The 26,056-nt window shown below is 43.1% G+C and overlaps 1 protein-coding gene across 3 annotated transcripts in view; it reads left to right on the top strand.

The window, feature by feature from the left end:
* Positions 1–26,056, top strand: part of DPP6 (dipeptidyl peptidase like 6) — a 998,429-nt gene that overhangs the window by 281,809 nt on the left and 690,564 nt on the right. Inside the window, exon 1 of one of the 3 annotated variants that reach the window (XM_034965320.2) lies at positions 10,761–10,826. The exons of the other annotated variants lie outside the window; for them this stretch is intronic. Within the exon in view, the coding sequence (XP_034821211.1) occupies positions 10,776–10,826 (51 nt within the window). The 5' untranslated portion in view covers positions 10,761–10,775. Of the gene's footprint in view, positions 1–10,760; positions 10,827–26,056 lie in introns of those variants that run through there. 3 annotated transcript variants of the gene reach the window in all.

Genomic DNA, 26,056 nt, shown 5'->3' on the forward strand with positions numbered 1-26,056 from the left:
CACCATGACTTCCCCAAACCAGTGGGACATTCGGGGCCTTTGACTGTGGCTGGGCTGCCTCTGACGGGCGGGACCCTGACACCCACCTTAGCTGTGACAGTTGCTCCATGCAGCTAGTTCCTGGGCACCTGTGCAGTTCCCTTCCACAGGAGGACATTCTGCCCTTTGCCTTCTTTGAGACATGGGTGTCTTGCTTAAGGGGACCAGTTTCCCCCACGTGCCTCTCTACCATCCTTTGGCTATAGGGTATTTTAAACATACAGATTTATTTTCCTTTTCTATTTACAGTTTCCTTTGGGTGAGAACGGAGTGAGTTGGTTATGACCGGGGGACCTGAGTCACACCACTTTGATTAATGCCAGCTCCACCACGCACTAGCTGCATGACTTTGGACAAATTTCTTACTTTCTTGCAGTTCTGTTTACCCATTGGAAAACTGAAATAATAAAAAGAACAACCTTACGTGGTTGGGGAGAAGTAGATACACGGATTCATTACAGTGCATGGCACATTTTATTTTTATCTTGGTTAAAAAATGCATAGCATAGAATTTACCATGTTAACTGTTTTCAAATGTTCAGTTCAGTAGTGTGAAGTAGATCCACACAGCTGGAAACCAGATCTCCAGTGCACGGCACATTTTTATCCTGGAAATACCTCTGTTAGAAATAAATCCTTGGAATTGATACATACACAAAGCCGTCTCTCATCACAAATGATGGAACTAGAAAGCCAAGGCCTATTGGTGTCTGAGAGTCAGCCTGCCCGTGCTCACAGACCTGCCTGGAAAGGTTTTGTTTTGTTTAGAATTTTCTTTTTATCACCATTTCTTCATTACTGCAAGCCTGGCTCTTTGCAGACAAATCGATATCTCCAAGGTTAAACAATTTATTTTTGTACATTTTTCAGGAGACATCGAGTCCCTGTAATGCAAGCAAGTTGCTCATTTCCTGCTTCTCCAGTTCTGTCTTCCTTTTCCCCTCTCCCCTGCCTCTCTCCTCTCTTCTCTTACCCTCTTTGTTATCTCATCATAATTTCTTCACAGCCCAATTTCTTTCTTTTTTTTTTGTTTTGAGATGGAGTCTCACTCTGTCACCCAGGCTGGAGTACAGTGGCATGATCTCGGATCACTGCAACCTCCGCCTCCCAGGTTCAAGCAATTCTGCCTCAGCCTCCCGAGTAGCTGGGATTGCAGGCCCCTGCAACACGCGCCCCCCACCCCTGTCTAATTTTTGTATTTTTATTTATTTTTAATATTATATTCTATGGAGTCATTTCCCAACTAACATGTCTTATGCTTGAATTATTCTTTATACTTAATACTGCCCATCACATAAAAGACGTTGTCACGAACCCAGTGTTGTTGGCAGAATTTTGGCTCCTATGATCTCTGTCACCTGGTGTCACACCAATGGATATATTACAGTACCTGGCAAAAGAGACTTTGCAGATGGAATTAAGGTTGGAAATCATCTTGGATTCTCTAGGTGGGACCAGTGTCATGATATGAGCCCTTCAAAGCGACAGAGGAGGTCAAAGCAAGGGAAGGACTCAGTGTGCAACTGGTGGCTTAAGGGAGGAGAAGGCCTGAGAAGGGGCTGGACCCTGGCACCAGCATGAGCTCGGAAGCAGGTTTTGCCCCCACCCCACCCCCAGAGCCTCCAGGAAGAAGTGCAGCACTGCTGAAACTTTGATCTGCACCGCCCCACATCCAGGCCCTGGACAGAAAATACAGCCACTCTATGCTGGACTTGGGACCTGTAGAACTATAGTGGGTGTTGCCTTAAGATGCTCAGCTTGCAGCAATTTGTTTTGGCCGCAACAGAGCACTCCTACACCTACCATTCACTGGCAGATAAGAGCTTAGAACCAAGGCTATTTATTCTTACTGGAGACTGGCTTTTTGTTTTTTGAGGCGGAGTCTCAGTCTGTCGCCCAGGCTGGAGTGCAGTGGCACGATCTCGGCTCACTACAACCTCAGCCTCCAGGGTAGCTGGGATTACAGGTGCCCATCACCACACCTGCCTAACTTTTGTATTTTTAGTAGAGACAGAGTTTCGCCATCTTGGCCAGGCTGGTCTCAAACTCCTGACCTCAAGTGACCCACCCACCTCGGCCTCCCAAAGTTCTGGGATTATAGGCATGAGCCACCATGCCCAGCCAGAGGCTGGCTTTTTTTGCCTCAAATGCTTTATGACCAAAACTGTCTATGTGCAGGGTCCCCAGCTGAAGTGGATATGTATTTTGTGTTCATGGAATAGGAGGAAATTAGTTGGCCTTTCAGAAATATGGGACAAGATTTCTTCTTAGAAATGTGCCCTAAGCAAGTGAATTGAGTAAAAGTGTGGATTCTGAGTCCCTGCTCCTTGCAGAGGACTATCTGGAAATCGGTTGCATTCTCAGGAAAATAATTCAGAAGTGCAGTATCCTGTGGACCACTGCATATTTCCTGAATCAGTATCTTTGTGGATATGGGAAGGGGATGTAAGTATATTTTTGGTGAGCGCCCAGGCAGTACATACAAACATTTGAAACCCACTGCTGTGCTCCAGTGTTTTTTAAACAGCTGGTTGAGACCCATTGAATCATGAAATCAGTGTAGCCAGACCATCGTTTAAAAAAATTAGAAGTGCATAGAAAAGAAAAGGTAATGTTATCAGAATGTCTTGCAACATGGTAAGGACAAGTGTGTTTGGTGAAACTTTTGTTTCAATGTGTGTGTTTTCACTATATGTGTCTGCGTATGTGTGTGTCCAGAGTCACCATGTAAAATGAGCAGGAATATTTCAGAAGCACTGCTCTTGTCTGATCTTGCAAATCTCAAGCCTTTGTTCTGGACTCTCCAATGCGCTGGGTCTCTGATCAACCCTGCCCTGACCACCTGCGTGGCCTGCCTTGCCTTATGGCGACCCTGGGAAGAGTTGAGCAGGCAGCGTGTGCCTGGGGCTTTCAGGGACACACTTCCTTCCATTCGGGGACCTGTGAGTATGTCAGTGGAAATCTTTTTTTTTTCTTTTTCTTTTTTATTTTTTGAGACAGGGCCTCAGTCTGTCGCCCAGGTTACAGTGTGATCCTGGCTCACTGCAGTCTTCATCTTCTGGGCTCAAGCCATCTTCCCTCCTCAGCCTCCCGAGTAGCTAGGACTACAGGCACGCACCACCACACCTGGCTAACTTTTGTATTTTTTGTAGAGATGGAGTCTTGTCATGTTGCCCAGGCTGGTCTTGAACTCCTGGGCTCAAGCGATTCTCCCAACTCGCCCTTCCAAAGTGCTGGGTTTACAGGCATGAGTCACTGCACCCAGCCAAAATAATTTTCTATTCGCTGGGGAGTAAAGTTGTCTTTGCATCTCCTGCACAGATATACACAAGAAATATAGGCAGGTGCTGGCTACGGATGCATAGAAATGGATGGCTTCAATACAAGGTTTTTGGTTGATGTGGAACAATATTACCGCATAGATAAAGAAGCCACTTCAAAATTAGCTTTACCAATGAGATATGGTAAAAAAAGAAGCATAAGTGATGAAAACTAAAGAGACATATGACTGTAAGTGTTAAGACTTGAAGGAAATAATAAAAGCCAAACTGCATCACTGATTTTAAAATATGGGAGTCATAATAAATCAACAGAAAGGATAAAGGTATGCTGAGGAAAGCCAAAGAGGAGTGACCACTGTTGGTCACCAAACTGCTGGCTATTTGCAGAAGGGCCTGAGGCCCTGACCTGAGACTTGTGCTCAAGTCAGCATAGTTTGGGCTCATTGGAATATGTGATGCTAACGATGTCCCCCAGAAGAGTATTGTGTTCCTTCACGCACTTTTTAAAATAATCATCTGTGACATGAAAATTTGGACTGGTCTTGAAGGAATGAGTCCTCTCCTTACCCAGGTTTCTTTGTGATGTCAGGCAATGATGGCAATAAGAATGGTACTCCAGTACTACGAGTAATACGGTACTTTGATAGCGCACTAATGCACGGCATTGGCAGAAGGCTCATGGCGGATGTGAAATTAAACGCTTCGTATAACCCATAGGCGATGTTGTTGTCTTTGTCATGGACAGGGGAGAAACATGAGGCCCAGAGAGGTAAGGTGAGCACTCCCTAATAGTCGGCATCGGGTGAGGCAGGAACACTGTGGCCCTGAGTCCCTGAGATTCAGGGCTTTTCCCATGAAGCCAACCCACTGGTCACTGAGTGGTTCCACTCCTTTCACCAACCAGGATACTTCAGAAAGCACTTGGGGTGACCCAGAGCTGGTCCAGATCAGGGGAGTCGGTTGTAAGTTGTCATGACACTTCATCCTTACAGAAGGTGGAAGTTACTCATTTCTGTTCAATGAGCTTTGAAGAACAAAAGGTCACTGCTAATTTGAAGATGAAACCTTTATACCAACAGCATCCTCCAGTTACTATAGAAAACTTAGCATCCGCCATTTGCTCAGGAAGCAAAGAAGTCGCTGTTGAGCAAACCCTGAAATAACCAAGGCCTCCAGGCCCCACACGTCTTTTAAGGTGCTTTCATGCTGACCATCTTTTTTTTTTTTCCTTCTATCTTCAGCCCCTAACCACAAAGCCAAAAACCACAAGAAGGCAGAAAAGTACAATAAATGGGTTTTCTCTACCCATCCCCAGCAATCGTTTCACAGTTTTATTAAGTTGGGGATTCTTGAAAAAAAAAAATCCTGAAAAAAAAAACAATTCTAGTTTAGGATCCCTCTTTGAGTGCTCTGCAACATAGGCGAGAGAAGTAAAAACACGTTCCATTGAACACAGAGCCTCAGACACAGACGTCTGTCTGTTGGAAGGAAGTCACTGACTATGGCTTTATGCTGAAATACACAGATCACGTTTATGTAGGATTTTATCATTTGAAAACATCCCTGCTCAGAGATGATCCTGCCTCATTCTGCAACAGCCTTTTGCAGTTTACATGGAAGGATTCAGATTAGGAGGGAGAAGTTGAAGAGCCTTTAGACTAGAGGCAGCAGGAGGAGGAACAGCCTCAGATGGGGGAGAGAGGAGAAGTTGGCGTGTCCACCACTAGCAAAGATCTGGGTGCTGCTTCAAGATAGAACCCAAGGGAAAGTGGCAGGGTCCCAAGGGGAATGTTGAGTGAGGCTCTCACTGGGGGAGGTCCCAGATTCCTGGCCCCCAGCCCCTCCAAAGGGTTATGAGTCCCAGGATGGCCCAGAAGCAACAGGGCTGACACACCTTAAGGAGCAATGCAGGCTGAAGAAGTTCCTGCCACTGGTGACACATCATCAGAATTCCCCTTTCCCTGGGCTGTGGCTCTGCATAAACTCACAGGACTGCAGACCAGGCCTGGAGGAGATGACCCCAGAGAGGAGGAAGACTGAGTGTCCTGCCAGCCTGTTAGAACTCAGCATTGCATTCAAATTCTAGTTGCTCTAAAGAAAATTAGGAAATGTGATATTTCTTGCACACCTGAATTTGTAGGCTACATGCAGAACAAAGGACAAAATGAGAGTCCAAGAAGGAAGTGCAGTGCTTTAAGGGTTGAGTGAATGGAGACTGAAGGGTATTTAACGGGCCATTGGCATCAAATTAGAAAGTGTGGGTCTTAGGATTTCTTTTACATTAGAAGACTTTGGGCTGAATATTGATATTCTAGGGATAAATTCTTGATAACCTAAAATTCAGCCCTCATACAAAGCAGTGATTGTGATTTCATGAATGTTGTCCCTGAGAAACGAGTGTCTGGCATGAGCTCCCCATGTCTGGACCACCAAGCTGATACCAATAATGGCTGTTGCTTCCTTTTCCCCTACATCAAAACCTTAGGTTTGCTTCAGGCTTATGGCCTTGGTCATCCTAGGAGTCACCAACTTGCTATGAGAAGCTGGCCTGATTTTGCGTCACTTTCATCTTTGTAAAGTATAAACACAACATGTGAGGTTGTTAATTTTCAGTGCACTGCCCCATTCTGTAGCGTTCTACTTTGTAAATGACATTGAGCATATACACTTTCCACCATTGTAGTAAGCCCAACATTCAGTGAAGACAGATGCCTCCATTTATTTAAAAAAAAATCAACACATTATTAATTTTAATGCAATTTAAGCTAAAAATGACCTGACAATTCTTGGTTTACCAACAACCTCTTTTAAAAATTGAGACTCTCATAAGAGGATTTTGGTTTAAAAATGTTGAAAGGCCTTTTTGTACAGAAACAGAATGAAGTACAGGATATATTTAAAATGTGGCTAATTAGCAAAATATTTGTGGTGGCTCATGCCTGTGATCTAAGCACTTTGAGAAGCTGAGGCAAGTGGATCACCTGAGGCCAGGAGTTCAAGACCAGCCTGGCCAACATGGTGAAACCTTGTCTCTACTAAAAATACAAAAATTAGCCAGGCATGGTAGTGCGCACCTATAATCTCAGCTACTCGGGAGGCTGAGGCATGAGAATCGCATGAACCCAGGAGGTGGAGGCTGCAGTGAGCTGAGATTGCACCACTGCACTCCAGCCTGGGCAACAACCCGGGAGATAGATAGACAGATAGATAGATTCTCTCTCTCAAAATATATATATAAATATATATATGTATAAATATATATATTTATATATTATATATAATATAGATATATATATTTATATATTTATATATAATATATAATATAATATAGATATATATTATATATTATATATAATGTGTATATATAATATAAATATAGATCTATAAATAAATATATATAGAGAGAGAGTATATATATGTTTATGTATATATTTAGAGAGAATATATATATATTTGAGTTTATATTATTATTTTTAAGATTTCAAAAGCCTTGCCCTTAAACACTTAGATCCATGAATATCCCGTTTTTACTAATGTGGGTGATGAAACTTCAAATGACTTGGGAAAAGATATTCTAGGAATGACAATCTTTTTTTTAAAAAATTCTTGCTAGGAAGAAGTATCAGAAACCTCCATGTTCTTACCCATATTTTCAGTGATTAACAGTTTCTTGTGATGCAAGTTTTCTCCACAGTTTGTTTCCAGGGTTACAAATCCATCATGCCTACCTTTTCAAAATCACATAAATTCAAGTTCACATTATTTTTATCAGCCATCAATTAAATATTAATCAGCTTTTCTTCATCTTTAGCCTATAGGTCTTACTTACAAGACTCTTTAAAGAGGAAATACTAGAAACCCTGCCAGTTCAATCCCCTGGCTTGGAATAATTTTGTCAGCAGTACTGACTCCTGTAGCTATCTGTGTTGCTTAACTTGCGACTTCTCTTAAGTGGAAAGTTGAAGAGCTTTAAGAGTATTAACTTGCTTTGTTTCCATATTGACATGATCAACAGGCTACCCACAGATCTGATGCATTTCAATGCCCAAACACAAGAGCATGCCCCAGGAAAACTGCTGATTCTGAGTTCCAGTAAAGCTTTAAGCTCCTGAGATTATGACCATTTCTTTATTTTGGTTTTCCACTCGTAGAAACTGTCTTTCAGATAAGAGAGGAACACTACTGTCCAGAGAGTGGTGACAAAGCATCATGGGAGAGGTGCTTAAAAGTCTCCCCAACCGCCCCATCATACTTCCTTGCAAGAGCCAGCTCTGGTGTCAGAAATTCCCCAGTGTTCTGCTGGTTTATGTAAGACATGACCCTCTCCAATGTGAATGCCTCTGTAGAGAGAGCCAACCGATGACGGCCTTAAATAAAGATCCTGAAACTCCTGTCCTCTTCATTCAGCCAGAGAGGAGCTGAGCTCACAGCCCTAAACTATTCATTTCTACCAATGGCAGAAAGTGTATAGCCCATTTTTATATGTTTAATATGTAAGGCAGCATAATATTAGTTTAAACACACTCATTTGGACCCCTTATCTCTCTGTGTGTGTTTAATTTGTGTCTTTTGCCATTTTAAAAACTCTTGAGGTGTGGTGCACTCATGAAAATGCATCTCTCTCTCTTTTTTTTTTTTTTTTTTTTTTTGAGACAAAGTCTCTGTCACCCAGGCTGGAGTGGTTCAGTGGTGCAATCTTGGCTCACTGAAACCTCCGCCTGCCTGTTCAAGTGATTCTCCTGCCTCAGCCTCCTGAGTAGCTGGGATTACAAGCATGTGCCACCACACCCAGCTAATTTTTGTATTTTTAGTAGAGACGGGGTTTGGTTTCACCATGTTGGTCAGGCTGGTCTCGAACTCCTGACCTCATGATCTGCCTGCTTTGGCATCCCAAAGTGCTGAGACTACAGGTGTGTGCCACCGTGCCTGGCCGAAAATGCATCTCTTAATGGTCTTGAGGACTGAGCCCCATGGCTGGCAGTCTGGGCTGTGGGTGTGTGATCCTGCTTGGGTTTAGGAGGATGAACAAGCTGAACTTCTCACTTAGGAAATTGCAAAATACCATTGCACACTGAAACCTGTACATTTATTTTGGGATAATTATGGATTGCTAAGGGGGACAGAAATTAAGGCCATAACTCTACGCATTGTAACCACCAGGATCGCCTAAGTAACAGCTCCAAGATCTCCAGGGCTCCAAGAAGAAGGGTTTATTTCTCAGTCTTGCCACATGCCCATTGCTGACCTACCAGGGGGCTCTGCTGTCCCCCTCCTCATGCTGGTTGCCATGCCAGAGGAAAGAGAGCTCTGGAAGGTTTTATGTCGGGGCTGTTCAAGCTGCTCATGCCAAAGGGATGCTGCTTCCTTCTAGAACCTGTTGACAGGTCACCCAGTTCCTTCTGGCCATAGCAACCAGGAAGGATAAGGTAACATGTGCCCGGGGGAGGTGGGCTGGAAATGTTTGGCAGCCAGCACTGCTCACACACAGATGTCAAGAGATGATTTTCACTGGACAGAAAAGCCAGCAGCCTTTCTGGAGGTGAAGTATCCTCGGTCTTCATGACTAGGAAGAGGCTTTGTGCTGTGTCTCTCTGTGTGCTATTAATATGTGAGCCAGTGCATTGCCCTAACCATCAACTCCATCCTGCTTCCTCATCAAGAGAAAAATGCAAAACCACCTGCTGTGGGATGGAGAAGATCAGCGCATTCCCCAGGAGGCACTGCTTTCCCTTGCCCTCACAGCCTGGCCTTTGAATATTCTCCCAGAAATAGGTTCTTGGTTCTCATTCTCCTTTCCTGAGCCCTCCTTTCTCACTTCTCTTCCCACTCTGTGCCCTGGAGTGCCTTCCTGTAATTCAGAGCTGGTGTTCTTTTGGGGGATTTCTCTTCATGATTGAGATGAGACTGTCTAAGGGGCTAATGTCACCCATTTCAGAATTCACTTCCCGGATAAGGATTCTTCATAGCTGTGTTAAGATTTTGCTGTTGTTGAGTCCCCAGCTGGCTAGTGCTCTTGGCCTCCATCACTTTTCTCTTCCTCCTTTCTTGCCCCCTTTGGTTTCATGAATCTGATTTTTTCTCAAGTTTCGACTCTTGCCTCTGAGCCACCTTTTCAGTGCATGACTTTCACTGCCCTAAAATAACCTATAGCAAGAAAATCCCAAAAGAACAGTGTTCATTCACTGCTTCTAAGTGACAATCAGAACTTCTTTTAAAGACAGCATGTTATTATAATCCATTACAATGAAAAACAGAAGGTGCCTGGGTGAGTTGAAGTAATTGTTTAGATGTGGCTCCTGATCTTTTTAAAAGGTCTGCATGTGAACTAAACACTCTAAATATGTCCAGTCCCTCCTGTCAAATTCCTGTAAGGGCAGAATCACCTCGGGGAGTGGTTCTTCCGGAGTGGTGATTGACATGCAAAGTGCTGCGCAGACAGCCTCAGCATTCACTGGGGTGTCTTCCTTCCTCCCCTCCTCCTTTCCTTCCTCCATGACTGAAGGCTTGCGTGGTTCCCACACCCTGCTGGGCACTGATCAGGTTCTAAGATCTGCCTTCGAGGAACCCACAGCCTCATGGAGAGAACGACAGACAATTAGGTCACCACAACACCGGATAGAAACCCCACAGGCGCAGTCAGTGCCTGCCTGGCTCACACTTTCATACCCTAGAGCCAGGACTCCAAAACCATGTGTCCAATGAATTACTCAGCACTGGGACTGTCACAGAAGTGAGTGTAAAGAACTGTGGGTCATTCTCTCTGCATCGTGCATTTCTCTGACAGGGGCCCTGCACTATTTGCGGAGGCATCTGTAGATTTATTTCTTAATTGCCTAAACCACTCTGAAATACCTGTCCATTCCCTTAGCATAAGATTAAGTGGATAATGGCCAAATCTCTATTTTTCTGAGCAGCCAAACTTTGCGGTCAGCATTTAGCCTTTATCCACAAACATGGATAGGAAGCCCTGCCCCTGGGCATGGCAGACGGGCAGGACCAGCCAAGAAGCAGGGACCAGCCCAGGCACAGTGAGGACCCTCAGCATCAGGCAATGATTTTGAGTTGAGATAATGGTTAGTGTCTGTGTTTCTCAGAGCAGGATATGATCTTTAATCTAGGATGCAAAGCCCATGTGAGGTAAGAAAAAGAATGTAGAACCATTTGGAAAACGCCCATTTTTCCCCTGGGAGGCTGAGTAGGTCAGGGGGATCCGCTGGCAGGGGGTCCTCTCCACTCCCCTCTGATTCCCAGAGGCCGAGAATGTCGTGTTCAGCCATTGGTTACTCTGTGCTGCACGGTGAAGTCTGTGGTTGTTGGTAAGCAGCGTAAAAGCCAGGGAGTGTCTGCTGCAAGAATCCCTGGGCATCACGTTGCTTCCGACACTGGTCTGTGTGAGTCCCACAGACGTCCTAGCAGCTGCAAGGGGCACACACCTCCGACCTCCGACCGGCAGGGATGAATGCTTCCAAAGTGCCCGGAGTGAACAGATTAAAGCAATTTTGGAGGGTGAGTAAAAGGATACAAATCAACTTACTGAACAAAAAGAAAAAGTTTAATTTCTGGAAAAAAAAAAAAAGGTAGCTGACCTGCAGTCTGAGATGTGCTGAGAGATACACACATTATCTTACAAAATTTCTGCGGGGAGGTTCAGTCGTGCCTGTTTGATGCCTTACTAAATGTTGGGAATCTAATTTTAACTGATCTGCAGCAGAAGCAATCAGCAGCCAGCTCTGTGTTGGATGTTTACTCAGAGCAAAAGTTTTCTGGGAAAGGCAGTTTAGCATCTGAGCCACGGTGCGATGGTTAGCCATATTTATGACCACTCATGCATCAACCAGCATAGTCTGATCTTAGCCTCCGGGAGCCGATTTAAGTGTTGAATGTGATGGCTAATAGATAGAATTCTGAAAATATGTGTATATATGTTTTCCTTCAGACTCTCTAGTCTCTCAGAAGCCCTATCTAACTAGAAGGACAAAAGAAAATCTCAGTCTTTGTATTGTACTGGTAAAGCATTAGAATATACTAAGGCAATTGTAATCACAAAGCATTCAAATGTATGGTACGCATTGTAGGCTATTACCATAATCCTGCGTAATGGGAAGATCAGCACCAAGCTAGCCTAATGGCAGACAGCTTCTGGGGTTTCAATTTTTGCCTGTATTCACAGAATAGTAAAACCTCTTGGGAATTCATTGCTTTTTTTTCAGTTGTCAGAAGCTAGGCTCTGTGCAACAAGTAAAGAATTCTTTCCTGAATAGTTATTCTACTTGGGATTCAGGGAGATGGTAAATGTCCACGCTGGGAATCAATATCAGAGTCCATTCCATCAGTGCTTAGGGTCTAGAAAGGAATGGATGATCCTGAAGCCGATGTTCAGTGATCCCTCACACTTGTAATGCAGGGCTGGAATAACGTGATGGGTAGGTTTCCATCTTGGTTGAACATTTTATGATTCTATGGTTTTCTTTCAATGCTAGGATTGTCATCCTGATCGTTAGACATCACTTTAGTCGATGAATAAACAGCAAGCAGTGAGCGCATCTAATACATTTCTGACAATAGATCGACAGCTTTTCTTTCTCTCTGTTGCTCTAAGTCATTTGAGAAAAGCCTGCGGTTACAGATATTCTTTGTCAATTACTTCTGGAATCCCCATATCTACTCTTTTAGGCATTTAAAGATGAGATAATATGAGTATGCTAGTAATTTTGAAATTACTTCTTAAGCAAGGTTCTGCATTCGCTGGGTAGAACCAAAATAATGCCTTTCCAAATTAAAGCATGTCTATAGTATATAAGCGGGTATTTCTTCTGAGTAAGCAAGAAGATATTAAAAACATTGAAATGATGGAACTCTGCAGAAGAACCATATGACGCATGCACAACTCTAGGCTGCATTGGGACAACCAGCCATGTTTGGGTTTGGGATTAGCCTCTTGGTCTTGTGCAAGTTGCTTAGTGCCCTGTATTACCCATCAGTGAAGTGAGTGGTTCCTCCCAGCTCTGAGATTTCATCTGAGCAGCATGGAAAACAGTAGATCATTTTCACCAAATATCTGTGTAGATAGGGACTGGGAACATCTGATTAAATGTGTTGAGTGTCACATTTTCTAGATGTTAGAGGACTCTGACAGTGTCTTGTTGAAATCATACTTGGGTCTGGCTCTGGACTCTAAAAAGCTCTTCCTTAATGACATCAGTTGTGATGGATCAGAGTCACTTGTAGATATGGTGATGAACAAAAGACTAGTTTTTATTTTCTCTTTCACAGATGAAAGCTTATTTTAGCCACTGACATCTCCGAATGATCTGAAAATGTATTGCATACAACACCTCAAAGTTTCAGATGGACACTCCCTCAGCTGTATTTGGAAGGGAGGCCCCAGGGGCCCCTTGGCATCCTCTGAGAGATGTTCTTGCAGACGCACAATGCACACAAGTGCACAGAGGCAACTGACTTGGGGTCCCAAGCTAGTAGCACACAGGCATGGCCTGAGTACTCAGAGGAGGACTCCGGTGGATATGAGCAGACACCCAGGGTTTCACTTGTCACCAACACAGTCCAGATGATGAAGCAAATACTCAATACTCCGAAGAATTCCTTAATTATTTAGGAAATTTAAATGGGTGATATAATTACTCGGTTGTCTCAATTCTGAATTATTCATTCTGTTTTTAATGGTAGTTTGATGCTAGTAACTCCAGGCTATTATTAATAATTTTTTAAAAAATCAGAAGTAGATTAGAAAACAGTTTCAGAGGAAGGATTTAAAAGCCTCTTAATGGAGGAGTGGCTATGCGGCATTGCATTCAAACAGCCACAGCTGAAGGCTAACTGGGCTTCCTCCAGGCTGTCCTCCTTCCTGAGCCAGTTCCCGTTTGGAGTCTGGGCTGGAGGGAGCTCCTGGCAGTGCCATGACTCAGTCTGGTGAAAAAGCCTGTGTGTGTTCAGGCTGACTTTGAAGAAGGAAGCACCTCTAATGATCTGCAGCCAGGGTGGCTTTGAAGATGATAAGCATAGAATTTCAAGAACTGGACTTTGGGTACTCGTATGAAATGGAACATTATTATACCACTAATTTGTTCTCTTTAAAAAACAGTGAGAGTCTTCTCAGGGTTTTGGTAGTCTCTATTTATTTATATATTTTTATTGGTAGCAAGTGGGAATAAGAGCGCAGTTGTTTAAACAAACCCAAGACCATTCTACTTGCTGTGGCTGGAAACTGAAGAGTATTGGAATCACTGTTTTAAGTGGCTTTGCTGTTTAGACTGAATGTGCACGAGAGCCAAATGACTATTTGATTTCACTAGAAAAATCTGTAAATCTGGTTATTGGATTCTGTGTAAAGCCATTGAATTCCACAAATGTTAGCCCACAGAGATCTGTGCACTGGAAGAGCTCCTTTAGATTTACAACAGCAAGAAAAATAGGTTTGCTTTCCTCTGTGCTCTCTACTGTTAGTTACAATGACATGAAACAACCCAAGTTTGAATATTTAAGAGTAGCCACAATCACGAACGGCAGTGTGATAGAACCGAGCAATGAACAGGATGTAAGAAATCCTGGTTTAATCCTATCTTTCCTATGGTTTTGCCCAAAGTGGTCACTTCTCCTCCCTAAGCTTCAGTTTTTCTCACCTGTAAAATTGGGGAAGAGGGTGTCGATGAAATCAGCATGATTCTGCATGTCAGTAGTACATTATTATCTCCTAGAAAGCTTTAAAAAAAAAACTTCTGATGCCGAGACTCTAACCCACTCTAATTAAGTCAGAGACACAATGGATGAGGCCCGGGATATCAATACATGCTCAGTAAAGCTCACCAGGTCATTCTGATGGGCATCTAAAGTTGAGAACAGTAGAACCGTCTGAAGGTCTCTTCTGGCTCCAACATTCCGTACATGAAGATGCTAATGGCTCTTTCTCAATGTCAGAGCACGATGCAGATCGTCTTGTGGTCGCGGTGGTTCTCTTGACTCTTCTGGTCACGCGTAAAGACCGGGAGTGGAAGGCAGCACCTCAGCAGATCCAAAGGCCTTGAACACCCCACAGTGACTTCCCAAGCTAGAGACTGTGAGTGTACTTGGTGTGGACAAGGCATTCGGGAACCACTGAATTAAATGGGATATTTTTATTCTTAAGAGCAGTGAACTCTACTTTCAAGGGGATGAAACAAGTGAAAAAAATACTTTCCCCCCCAAATATATTTGTCTTGGCTACACCGAGGTCTAATCAGATTTTAGGTATACAAAGATTAATAAGACACAGTCCTTATCTTAATAAGACATAGTCCTTATCTTAAATTAATTTACAATCTAGTAGGGGTGAGGGACAAATTACTATCTAGTGGGGGTGAGAGACAAATAGTAACTGTGTAATGTGGGGGTCTCTAAGTCTGATATTGCTTAGCTATGCGGTTTTCTAGTCTCAGAAACTTGGCTAATGAATTCAAAACTGGAAGGAGGACCCCTAACCCTGTCATTTGCCCAGTTAAGGTAGTTGAGTTTTGCAAGTGAGCTTTTCATTATGCTTTCCATATTTCTTTGAAACACAAAGGTATCTAATAAACCCACACAACCCCACACCTGTACACACAGAGACTCTGGTATTGCGAAGTGTTTACACTGATGTGCAGCAGGCCTCTATGTACTTAAATATGCAAACCTATATTTACATATTTCGATAAAAGAACAAAATACAATAGGATACTTCATCAGTCATGACACAAAGGTGAAAACCACTGTCAACTACTTGTGAACCTCTTATTCTATCCTTAAGCATCTGGAGGCAGCTTGTGTATTAGAATTATTGAGCCTCCGTGTCCCAGATTTGTGTCAGAACCTATCCTTATCCAAGACTTCTTCCGACCAGGGAGAGAAACGGTAGCCTGGGTGTTTGTGTTCTTTGCAGCTCTGACCAGGTAAGACTAGTTGTCTGTAGGTCTCCTTCTTGCGTTCTGTGGGTCTCCCTGAAACCATTTTCTGCAGGTTGTTAGGAAGTAGGGAAGGCTATTTTAAAATTGCTAATCCAAAGAGGAGGTAAGACGAGATCGTGATACCTTTTCCCCCAGGGACTAACCACACAACCAGCCAACCAGGATAGTTTAGTAGAAGAAGCATCAACAGTGCTACAAATCAGAATTTGAATTTGTATCTTTCCACAACCTAGCTATGTTTGCTTGGGCAAATTTCAACCTGCCTGAATCAGATATCCTCCAATTTAAGATGCAGCTGGTAATACCCCTACATAGTGTTTGGAGGTGAAGATTAAATTTAATATTAATACTGTTTATACAGCAGCTATTAAAATAACTAGCACATAGTAGATGTTCAGTTAGTGGTGTCCAAGATGGCTGATCACTGTCATGGGAGGCTGAGTGCACCACTTAGTAAGATGTTTGCTCCTCCAACTCAGTCTCTATGAAGTAGCTCTGTGTGATGTGGGAGAGGTCATGGGGTTGCAGTGGTACATTTGGAAGAAGGAAAAATACTACCTCTTAGACTCTTAATGGAGTAAATGGTGTCATTGCGTAGATTCTCATTAGCCAGTTCTCCCTTCCCTCTCATGCCGTGTCTCTGGGGTTGAGACCAGCGAGGCTATCTTTGTATTTGAATCTCTCTTTGTGGTCTGGCTTGTGTTTCAGTGTATATCTTTGCACACAAACCAGATCAACTGCTTTCAGCTCTGGGAGGAAAGCAAAGAAACAAAATGTGATGCAGTCAAACAATTTAATTTCTCAAAGCTTTATGATTCAAATAACCAACAACATTTTACAGTGAGTCATTTTGATGTCCAGTAACACCACCCATGGCTTCTTCTTTGGCCTTGAATACCGTCCTTTTAGAGAACGTTCTTAGTTTCTTTTTAACCAACAGTCAAAAATTATTAATTTGGCTCTTTATTCATGAACATTAAAAGCTGGAGGTTAATAAATATTTTATGATTGTAAAGCTCCAATGCATATCTGATTGATATGGAGGGATAAAGAATTGAAGGCAAGAGAGGCCTCCTCTTTCCAGAATTTGCAAAATCAATATAACTTGGGCTTTCACTGATATACTAGGTGCATGACTAACATTGGCTAGAGCAGGTGCTGTCTGATGGAATGGCGCTGCCAGGAAACCCTGATGCTGCCCCGGGGAGGTCTCCAGGTGAGTTCGATCATTGCCTCTTTCCCTAGTCTTCCAGGTGAGGTTGGCTGGAATACCCAGGGGAGGAAAAGAGAGCGTTTATATAACACCACCAGCCCCTCTAGTAATGTCAAGATTTGAGAGAAGTATCTAGTAGCTCTTCCTTCTCAAAAGGTGATGGGTTCCTGGGCTACAATGTATTTTTGAAAAATCATATCTCAATCTTGGAATAATAAGCAGGCAAGTCTGTCAGTTAAAAGGTACTTAAGTATATGATTTAATTCATATTATGTAATTTTTTTCTGCAAATATGCTCAGGAACTCAGCTGCAGTGTTGGTTTTCTTTAAAGATTTTTTTCCCTTTCCCCTAGTGAACCAGAACAGATTCTTGGAGCTTGCTATTGATTACGCAGATGGATGGGTCTTTCTGAGCTAGGAGGAGAGAACTAGGATAAATAGAGTCTATTTTTTTTCCAAAAGCCTGAAAAGCCCATGAATTCACCTGGTATTCTGGCAAGAGCTGTTACTTCTTACAGCAAAAAGAGCGTTGAATAGGTTTTTCATAGGATGGCCCTTCAAATAACTACTCCTAGCCAACAAAATATTTTAGAAGCTTGCTTTTCCATGTGCTCTCGTAGGAACCTAGAAAATTTCTATTATCAGCTGTTTTCAAAGAAAATATTTATTTTCTTTTTATTTTATAAAAGGAAAAGTTAATTCATGAAATATAAATAAATTCTCAGATTGGCTATTATTTGCTTAATAGCCAATAATAAAAGAGCAACTGCTATTGATTGCAGAGAAAGTCAGTGAACAACTTTGTGAATCAGGGGTCTGTTGATAGCTTATTGTTAGGGGAGTAATTTGCGAGGTTGAGATGCTATGCTCTGACTGCTGATGCCATTTTCTGCAAACGTTGCCTGAGCCAAGTCACTGACTGGCAGGGCTTGTGTATGTGAAATACAAACATACTTGTAAGATTTATAAACGATTACGTGGTCACGGGCATCTTAATGGAAAGAAGACTGCTAATCATTGACATTGAATATGTAGAGAACACTTCTTTTGTAGGCAGATAGACTTATTAAGGTATCTTGAGTAGTTCTTTAATCACCCTGTCTCTGTTGCCTTATTTATAAAATAGTGATAAGATTACTTAACCTGTTAAAATTTTGTGAGAAATAAATGAGATCATAAGTGCAATGTGCACACACAAGGCCTGTCACTTCTGAAAAAAAATGTTGGTTTCCCTTTTCCCCTCTGTGCAGACCAGCCTGCATTTACCCTTTAGCTGAAGCATCTAGGCCAAGGATGTGTGTGCTCAGTGCATAGCTATTGAATGAGGAATGGGTAGAAGATTGACTGAATGAATGAATGAAGCTAGCTTATGTTCAATAAATATCTACATTAGCATTTATGGGTGAACCCTGAATCAGTTAGGAATGCGTCGAGTCTGTTTCTAACCAGGCTGCCTCATTACTGATATTAACATTTATATTCCCTGAAAGCATCAGGGAATCAGGAAAAGATTCTTTCCCATGTTGTTTCTGTTCTTACCTGGCCTTCTTTAGGGACATGAACTTCAGGTAGTTCTGGCTATTAGCCACTGTACATAGACATTACATATGCATTGTTTGTTATTCTCCTTTGAATTTAAGATTGCTCTTTGACTAAGAAAGTAGAGTGTTTCCACTCTATAATTTATCGACTAAGAAAAAGAGGCAGGAAAAAAAACCACACACAAGACAAACATTTAACCTAAGGCTTTCAGGGGACAAGTGCTGGTGGATTTCTGTCTCTTAATGCTTGAGTATCTTCCTGTTTTAGCTGCACGAGTGATGAAAGTGAGGTGAAGACTGATTTAAAGGCACCTTTTAGTTCAAGATGCCTTGTCTTGGCAAAGATTTTAAGATGAAACAAGGTCTCCGACTGAGCAGGCAGTTATCATTAAATTTCGTTTTCCCATTGAATTTCCATTTTTTCCCAATTGTACAACGTCTTGATAGCATCACTGATTCCTCATGAAAATACATATTTTCTACTTGATAAAGCCACCTACAAATAACTTCTCCCATCCTCCAAATCCCACAAATGTGATCCCTACTACAATTAGCTAACACCTAGTCACTAGTTAATCTGGTCGACCTTCCAGTTCCTTCACTGCCTCTTGGTTCCAGGTATTGCACCAGCACTGCAGAGGCAGTTAGGGCAGAGGCCTTAATAAGAAGGCCTCCACTGAACTTAAAGCCAGGCATAGGGAATTAGTGAAAGAAAGCATAGTAAGGTGTGAGAATTGCCAGATTAAGACAGGGATAAAGTAGTCTTGAAATATCCAAACAGAACACTTACTTTTGCCCAGAAGGCAGAAGCTTGAGGAAGGCCACAAGAAGGAGATATTTCAATTAGATGCTTTTATAAATGAATTTTAAAAATCCCCATATGGGTCAAATGAATTCTAAGTGAAGAAAACAGTGTGGTCTGTGGAATAGAAATACGGAATTTTATAGAATCTCGTGCAAACAGGAATTATTTTACTCCAGCTAGTAAAGCAGGTGTTTGAAGCAGGTGGCGGGGAGTTGGCATGAGGGTGGCCGTCAGTGAGGCCAGAGAAGACCCCAGGCCAGGTGGAACATGTCCCTGTTGTACGGAAGTCCAGAGCTAGTGAGCTGATGCTCATGCATCATTTGAAATAGTAAACATGGAAATTAAGGCATGTGCTGTTCAGGAGGCTCAGTAAATAACATGTAGAGTTAATGCTTCCTGTATACGTGTAGACTTAGGTAAGCAAAGCCTGAGGTTCTTGGGCCTTTTCACTTGCTATTGCCATGTAAGAGCCAACAAACTCTCTCTCTCAGTTCCAGCAGTCCTGGTTCATGGCTATTTACATGCAAATATCAACACCAGATTGAAAACATCAGAGTGATTTTGCTATAAATAAAAAGTACGTTAGACTTTTAGATTTTCTTTGGGATCTGTTAGTGAGCATTACCTGTGCGTGCAGACCTGTGCAAGACATCTTGGAAGTGATAGGAAAAAACAGCATTCTCGTGTGTAGTAGATAGATTCCTATTTTCACACCCTTCTCTAGATGTCTGTCATATGATCTTATATTTTTGAGGAAGCAAGAGTGGGATATCTGTTAGAGCCCCATTTGGGAAAAGAGTAAATAGAGGGGCACAGCTTTTATGGAAGCCTGGAATGATGGATTACATTTTAATAAGGAGAGAAATTTGGTTGCAGGGATACGAATAAGCAGGTTGAATGGAGGGGCAGACTGGGAGGCTGAGTCTCAGGACCGCAGGGCCACAGCAGCACCTGCAGGTGAGAGGTCTGCAGAGAATGGCAGCATGTTTGGAGTGCAGGTGAGGCAGGGGCATGGGGGCTTAGAGTGCTCCTCTTCTCATGGTGGGCTCACATATGTGATGTCTCCCTGTGTTTGGAAGCCTGGGTGACAGGTAGACCACCTGTGAAGGATGGGGAAAGAGATTCCTCACTTCAGTAGCATTATCAAGTTCAAGCACCAGTATGGAAATAGGAAGAAAGCAAAAGTATGTATTCCTCCCGGCTAAGCAGGTTGTGAGAATCCCAGCATCCTTGCACACCCTGGGATGCGCTCACCATAGAGGGGTGTGCGCTGGTCTCAAGGGAAAAACAGAAGCAGGCCTTTTTGAATTGAAGTGCAATTGGTGTAATATAGGCAAAATAACAACTCTTTTCCTAAAGGAACATATCGTGCCCAATTTTAATTAGCTCTGATGAAGTCTAGGAAAATGGGTGACTCGTCAGAGAAGCTGTTAAACTTCAGAGAAAAACTGCCTATAGCCCCAAGGTATTCCTTACTTTGACAAAATTCTTATTTTTCCTTAAGTGTTTGTCACTGTGAGACCCGTCCCATTTCCAGGTGCTGTCACTGTTGGTATAGCTTGAAAAAGCAACATGTTTCCTATGGTAAGGGCAGCTTATGTGTGTTTGCAGGTGCAAGGCAAAGAGACACAAAAATCTAGATGTCAGAAAGAAAATATAACCAGGGGGTGAAATAGAAGGGAATTATCATAAAAATCAAGATGAATTGGTAATGAATCATATGCATATTTTATCTTTTTGAACAGTTTTATTGAGATATTAATGGCATACAACAAATTGCACATATTTTAAAGTGCACACATTAATAAGCTTTGGTGTATGTATACATCCAGAAACTCACCCCTCAATCAAGATGCTGAATGTGTGTGTCTCTCCTGAGAGTTTCCTCCATGCCCTCTGTGACACCTCACCTCGCTCCTCCCAGGCAGCCAGAGATGCCCTTTCTGCCATGGAGTGTTTGTGTGCATTTCCTAGAACGATACATAAATGGAACCATATAGGATGAGTTCTTTTGTTGTCAGACTTCCTTCTTTATCCCTTCCAATAGGTGTATAGCAATATCTCATTGTGGTTTCGTTCGCACTTCCCTAGTGAGAAATGTTGTTGAAAAGTTTTTCGTGGACTTATTTGTCTCTCCTCTGTCTTCTTTGGTAAAATACATGGTCAAATCCATTGTCAGTTGTATACTTGGATTTTGTTTTGTTTTATTTTGTTACCATTGAATTTTGAGAGTTTTAAGAAATATATTCTGGATACAATTCCTTTGACAAATATATCATTGGCAAATATTTTCTCTCACACTCTAGCTCTTCTTTTCTTTCATTCTCTTAACAGTATCATTAGAAAATAAAATTCCTCATTTTGATGATGTCCAGTTTGCCAATTGGTTCTCTTATAGATTATGCTCTTGGTGACTGCCTAGGAAATCTCTGCCTAGTAGAGGGTCACAAGGTTTTCTTCTATCTTTTTTTTCTAGAAGTTTTAACATTTAGGTCTGTGGTTCATTTTGAGATAATTGTATATTGTATGAAGTACGGGTTGAAGTTCATTTTTTCTGCATATGGCTATCTAGTCATTCCAATACCATTTCTCAAAAAGACGATCCTTCCTCCTTGAAATATGGCAGTAACACATTATAGCACATGTGATATAAATGACTTGAAAAGCCACACTTTCAACCTGCATTAGGAATGGACAGTTACAAGGGCCGCTCCAGGAGCCCACCTGGAGGAAAATGGAAACTGCCATTGGCTGCCAGCCTGTTGGGTAAGAATGGAAACTGCCGTTGGCCGGCAGCCTGTTGGGTAAGAATGGAAACTGCCATTGGCCGGCAGCCTGTTGGGTAAACCGCATCAGGCTGCATTCACGGATGCTCTTCTGTGGCACTGATGGGATGACTCCAGGAAGTCTATAGGGAAGTACCACAAAATGTGGAGGAAGATGGCACTAGACACCTGAGGAGGGACCACATGACCTCCATCCAGGTGCCAAATAATTACAGTTGAGATGATTTCCCTGCCTCTACTAACCCAAATTCACCCAAATTCATTGTCCACGTTGGTGTTAGGTGATATTTCCAAAAAATTCTATTATGCCACTCCTTTGAAAATTTCCTAGGAACCTCAGGTAGGTCCTTCTTCTTCAGAGTTCTAGAGGACAGCAGTGTGTCCTTGCACTCCCTGCCATCTTCCAGCAGGACCCTGTGCTCAGCCCTGCTTTCCACCTGTGCCTCGTTCTTACATGCCTTGTGTGAGGGATGTGGCCTTTCCCTTTTTCGGTTTGGCAAACACCTTCTCCCTTTTCAAGACCCTCTCTGAAAACACCTCATGTACTCCTGTTGGTATTAGCCCCTCTTACTTTGTGCCACCAGATCAGTTTCTGTCTCTAAATATCATTTTCGCTCCATCGGATAGAATAACTGTTCCTCCTCTCCTCTCTGTTCTGTGTTTCCCCACAGAGCTGTGATGGATGGAGGCCTGTTTGCTGTTAGATCTGCTACAGCTGGAATGTAATCTTGCTTGGAGTAAGAACTTACAAATGGGCCGGGCACGGTGGCTCATGCCTGTAATCCCAGCACTTTGGGAGGCCGAGGCGAGTGGATCACTTGAGGTCAGGAGTTGGAGACCAGCCTGGCCAACATGGTGAAACCCTGTCTCTACTAAAAATACAAAAATTAGCTGGGCACGTTGGTTCACACCTGTAATCCAAGCTATTCAGGAGGCTGCAGCAGAAGAATCCCTTGAACCCAGGAGGTGGAGGTTGCAGTGAGCTGAGATTGTGCCGCTGCACTCCAGCCTGGGTGACAGAGCAAGATTCTGTCTCAAAAAACAAAACAAAACTCACAAATGTTCATTTAGTGAATGAGTAAATGAATTCAGTGAATTTCTGTGTTATTCATACTCATCCTACTTTCATGGAGTTTTTATGAAAAGGATGATGACCTTCAGCCATGGGGAGCATTGCACTGCCTCCTTTCAAGGACCACCTGGGCTCCCTGGCCATGAGCCAGTTGCCCCAAAGGCATTTGACTTAGATTAACCTGAAAACATCAATGTCATCATCCCTCAGCCCTGCTCAGAAAGCTGCAGGGAGCCTTCACCCTTTCAGGACCGAGGCCAAGCTCCCCAGGCTGGCTTTATACATCCTCTAACAGAAGCTGGCCCTATCCCGTTTCCACTTAATCGACTCTTCCCCATGGGATACTCTCCTTAATTAAAATTCATCTCTACCCCCTAATAATCCTATGTGTTGCTACCTCCATGACTTTGCACCCTGAAATGCTCTCAGATTCCAGTAAAATCTCCCTTCTCCTCTTTAATCTCCAAGTTTCTATGTTTTGGGGCTCTGAGTCTCTTCTCCCCATAAAGTCTCCCTTTCTGAATTTCCAGCCTCACTTCCCACTGAACATCTAACCAGATACTGCTTTTTGTATTGAGTTTGATGGTATAACTAGATGGTGTATATTTCTGCCACCCACGGCACAGCCTGGTGAATTGCAATCTTCATTCATTGATATTGTGATAGCAGTGAACTTGGGTGTGGGGAAAGTTTAATGAAGGTCAAGCAGAAGATATGTAAAGCTCTAACTACAGAGAGTGATGATTTATTCAGAGAAATAAGAGAATCCATGGGGAATACCAGACTCTAGCTTCCTTGTGGACAAGAAGCATTCCTGTGCCTCTGTGTGCTCCTTCTCCCTAACTAGATCCCTGCCCTTGCCCTAGCTTGGTGCACTGATACCATACATAGATGCAGACACTAAAGAGATGCCTTCCATCTCCTCACAAATATTCAGGTAGGAGACCTTCCCTCGGAACACCCGGTCATCAGAGAGTGTTCCTGATTTCGCTTTTGCAAACAAGAGGTAGTCCAGCTTGGAAGAACATCCAACGCCTTCCCTGAAATTCATCTGTTCTCCACTTTCCACTCTTGACTGTTATAACAAAGGACGGTTGTAGGTGGTGCCCAGTGACCCAACTCAGTCAGCTTTATCTGTTGGCAATAAGGTAGTAGAATGAAGGCCTCTTGACATATCAATATTTCCTTGCCAAGATGCTCATTTGTTCTTAATAAGAATCAATAATGTTCAATTAACATAGATTATGTCACTAAGTAGTTAATTTAGAATGTCGTTGCTTTGCAGTTCATATCCTAACCCACCTGATCCTAACAGCATCCACCTAGGAGCCCAGACCGTTAGGAAGGAGAAGAGCAGAAAACCTAACTGGTCCACCTGGAAGACCTAGAATTTCATTCCAGCAGGAGCGGCCCACCCAGCAAAGGGCCTCCCTCCCACAGCAGCTGCTGGGAATCACTCTGATGACATTGTCATCTGGGCAGGGAGCAGAACCATTTTGGGGTTTCCCATCCATTCAGTGCTCCCACTGAGGTCTTGGAGTATGGCCCAGATGGCTGTAGATGTGCAAACTTACGATCATCCTGGAGCACGGGGCCCTGTGTCATATGGATCCTGCTTGATGTGTAGATAGTGCATTATTTTCCTACTTGAGCTCTTTCCTTTTCCAGGTACATAGACAGGGTTGCCTTGAGGCTTAGTCACCCTTTGCCCATTATGTCTTACTACTACAGAGGGTGAGAGACTGGACAAAGGGGCCCTCAGTGTAATTTTCACTTCACATATTTTATTTTATTTTATTATTATTATTTTTTTTGAGATAGGGTCTCACTCTGTCGCCCAGGCTGGAGTGCAGTGGCGTGATCTCTACTCACTGCAACCTCCACCTCCTGGGTTCAAGTGATTCTCGTGCCTCAGCCTCCCAAGTAGCTGGAATTGCAGGTGTGTGCCACCACACCTGGCTCATTTTTTTGTATTCTTAGTAGAGATGGAGTTTCACCATGTTGGCCAGGCTGGTCTTGAACTCCTGACTTCAAATGATCTGCCCGCCTCGGCCTCCCAAAGTGCTGGGATTACAGGCGTGAGCCACTGCACCCGGCCTCACTTCACATATTTTAAATTTATTCCAGTAGTCTAAGCATTATGCAACTCTGGTTAGATAATGAAAGTCATGATACACCTAGAAGGTTACAGATTTCAACTGGATTAACCATCGTTATACAAACATATGTGCATGTGGATATCAGAGGATTCAGAGCCTCTCTCCTCTGTTTTGTAAATTGACCTTCAGTCTCTCATCTTAGGAATGACTCTTGGCCTTGGATGAGGGCCTGACGAGGGTGGGTTGAGTTGGTAAAACCCGGCTGTGTTAGTTTCCAGTCCATCTGAACCCACAGCCCCTTTTCCTGGCTTTCCCTGCTATAGCCCATGAACACAATCACAGTTTCTGTTGAGCGTCGTTATGGTCCTCCCAAATCCTTCACCTGGGCTATTGGTTTACTAGGGTTTTTTTTTTTTTGGTGGATTTGCCCAAATGTGGGGACACCTGGCAGGAGACAGCAGCTGGGGTTCCTCGAGGCTGCTTGGAGCCCTGGCCCCTGAGTCAAGTCCTCACGTTGCCTTTTATTTCCTTCTTCCCTAATTGCGAGTCGTCAGGAGTTTCAAATGCTCAGCAACATTTGGAGAAGGCTTGTGGGCTGTTTTCAGGCTATTCAGCCCCAAAGGCTGTACGGAGATAGGTGTGGCTTATCCTAAGCGTCCTTGCTCCTCCTGTTGTCACTCATCCATTTCCAGTAGGCGCTGCTCCTAAAATGCACGTTAATATTGATGCTGTTTCATCTGGGTTCTTTTCCTTTCTACATTGTCTCACCTGGTTTCCACTATTCCCTAGTAACTAGGTAGGAGTCATTTTTTTAGATGAATAATTGATTTGCTTAAGGGACTTCGGGCAAACTTAATTGGTAGCTGAGTTAGAAGTATACATTTTGTTCATTTATTTGCCCGTCCTTTAGATATTCATGAAGAATTTGCATAGGAGCCTAGCACTGAGTTTATAATAAAAATTAACCTCATGGCATCTGTACTCTCAGCCACTTTTTTTTTTTTTTTTTTTTTGAGATGGAGTCTTGCTCAGTCACCAAGGCTAGAGTGCAGTGGTGTGATCCTGGCTCACTGCAAGGTCCGCCTCCTGGGTTCAAGTGATTCTCCTGCCTCAGCCTTCTGAGTAGCTGAGATTACAGGCAGACACCACCATGCCCAGCTTTTTTGCGCTTTTAGTAGAGACAGGTTTTCGCCATGTTGGTCAGGCTAGTGTCTAACTCCTGACCTCAAGTGATCCGCCTGCCTCAGCCTCCCAAAGTGCTGGGATTACAGACGTGAGCCACCA

This window comes from Pan paniscus, chromosome 6, assembly GCF_029289425.2.
Source record: "Pan paniscus chromosome 6, NHGRI_mPanPan1-v2.0_pri, whole genome shotgun sequence".
Taxonomy (NCBI): domain Eukaryota; kingdom Metazoa; phylum Chordata; class Mammalia; order Primates; family Hominidae; genus Pan; species Pan paniscus.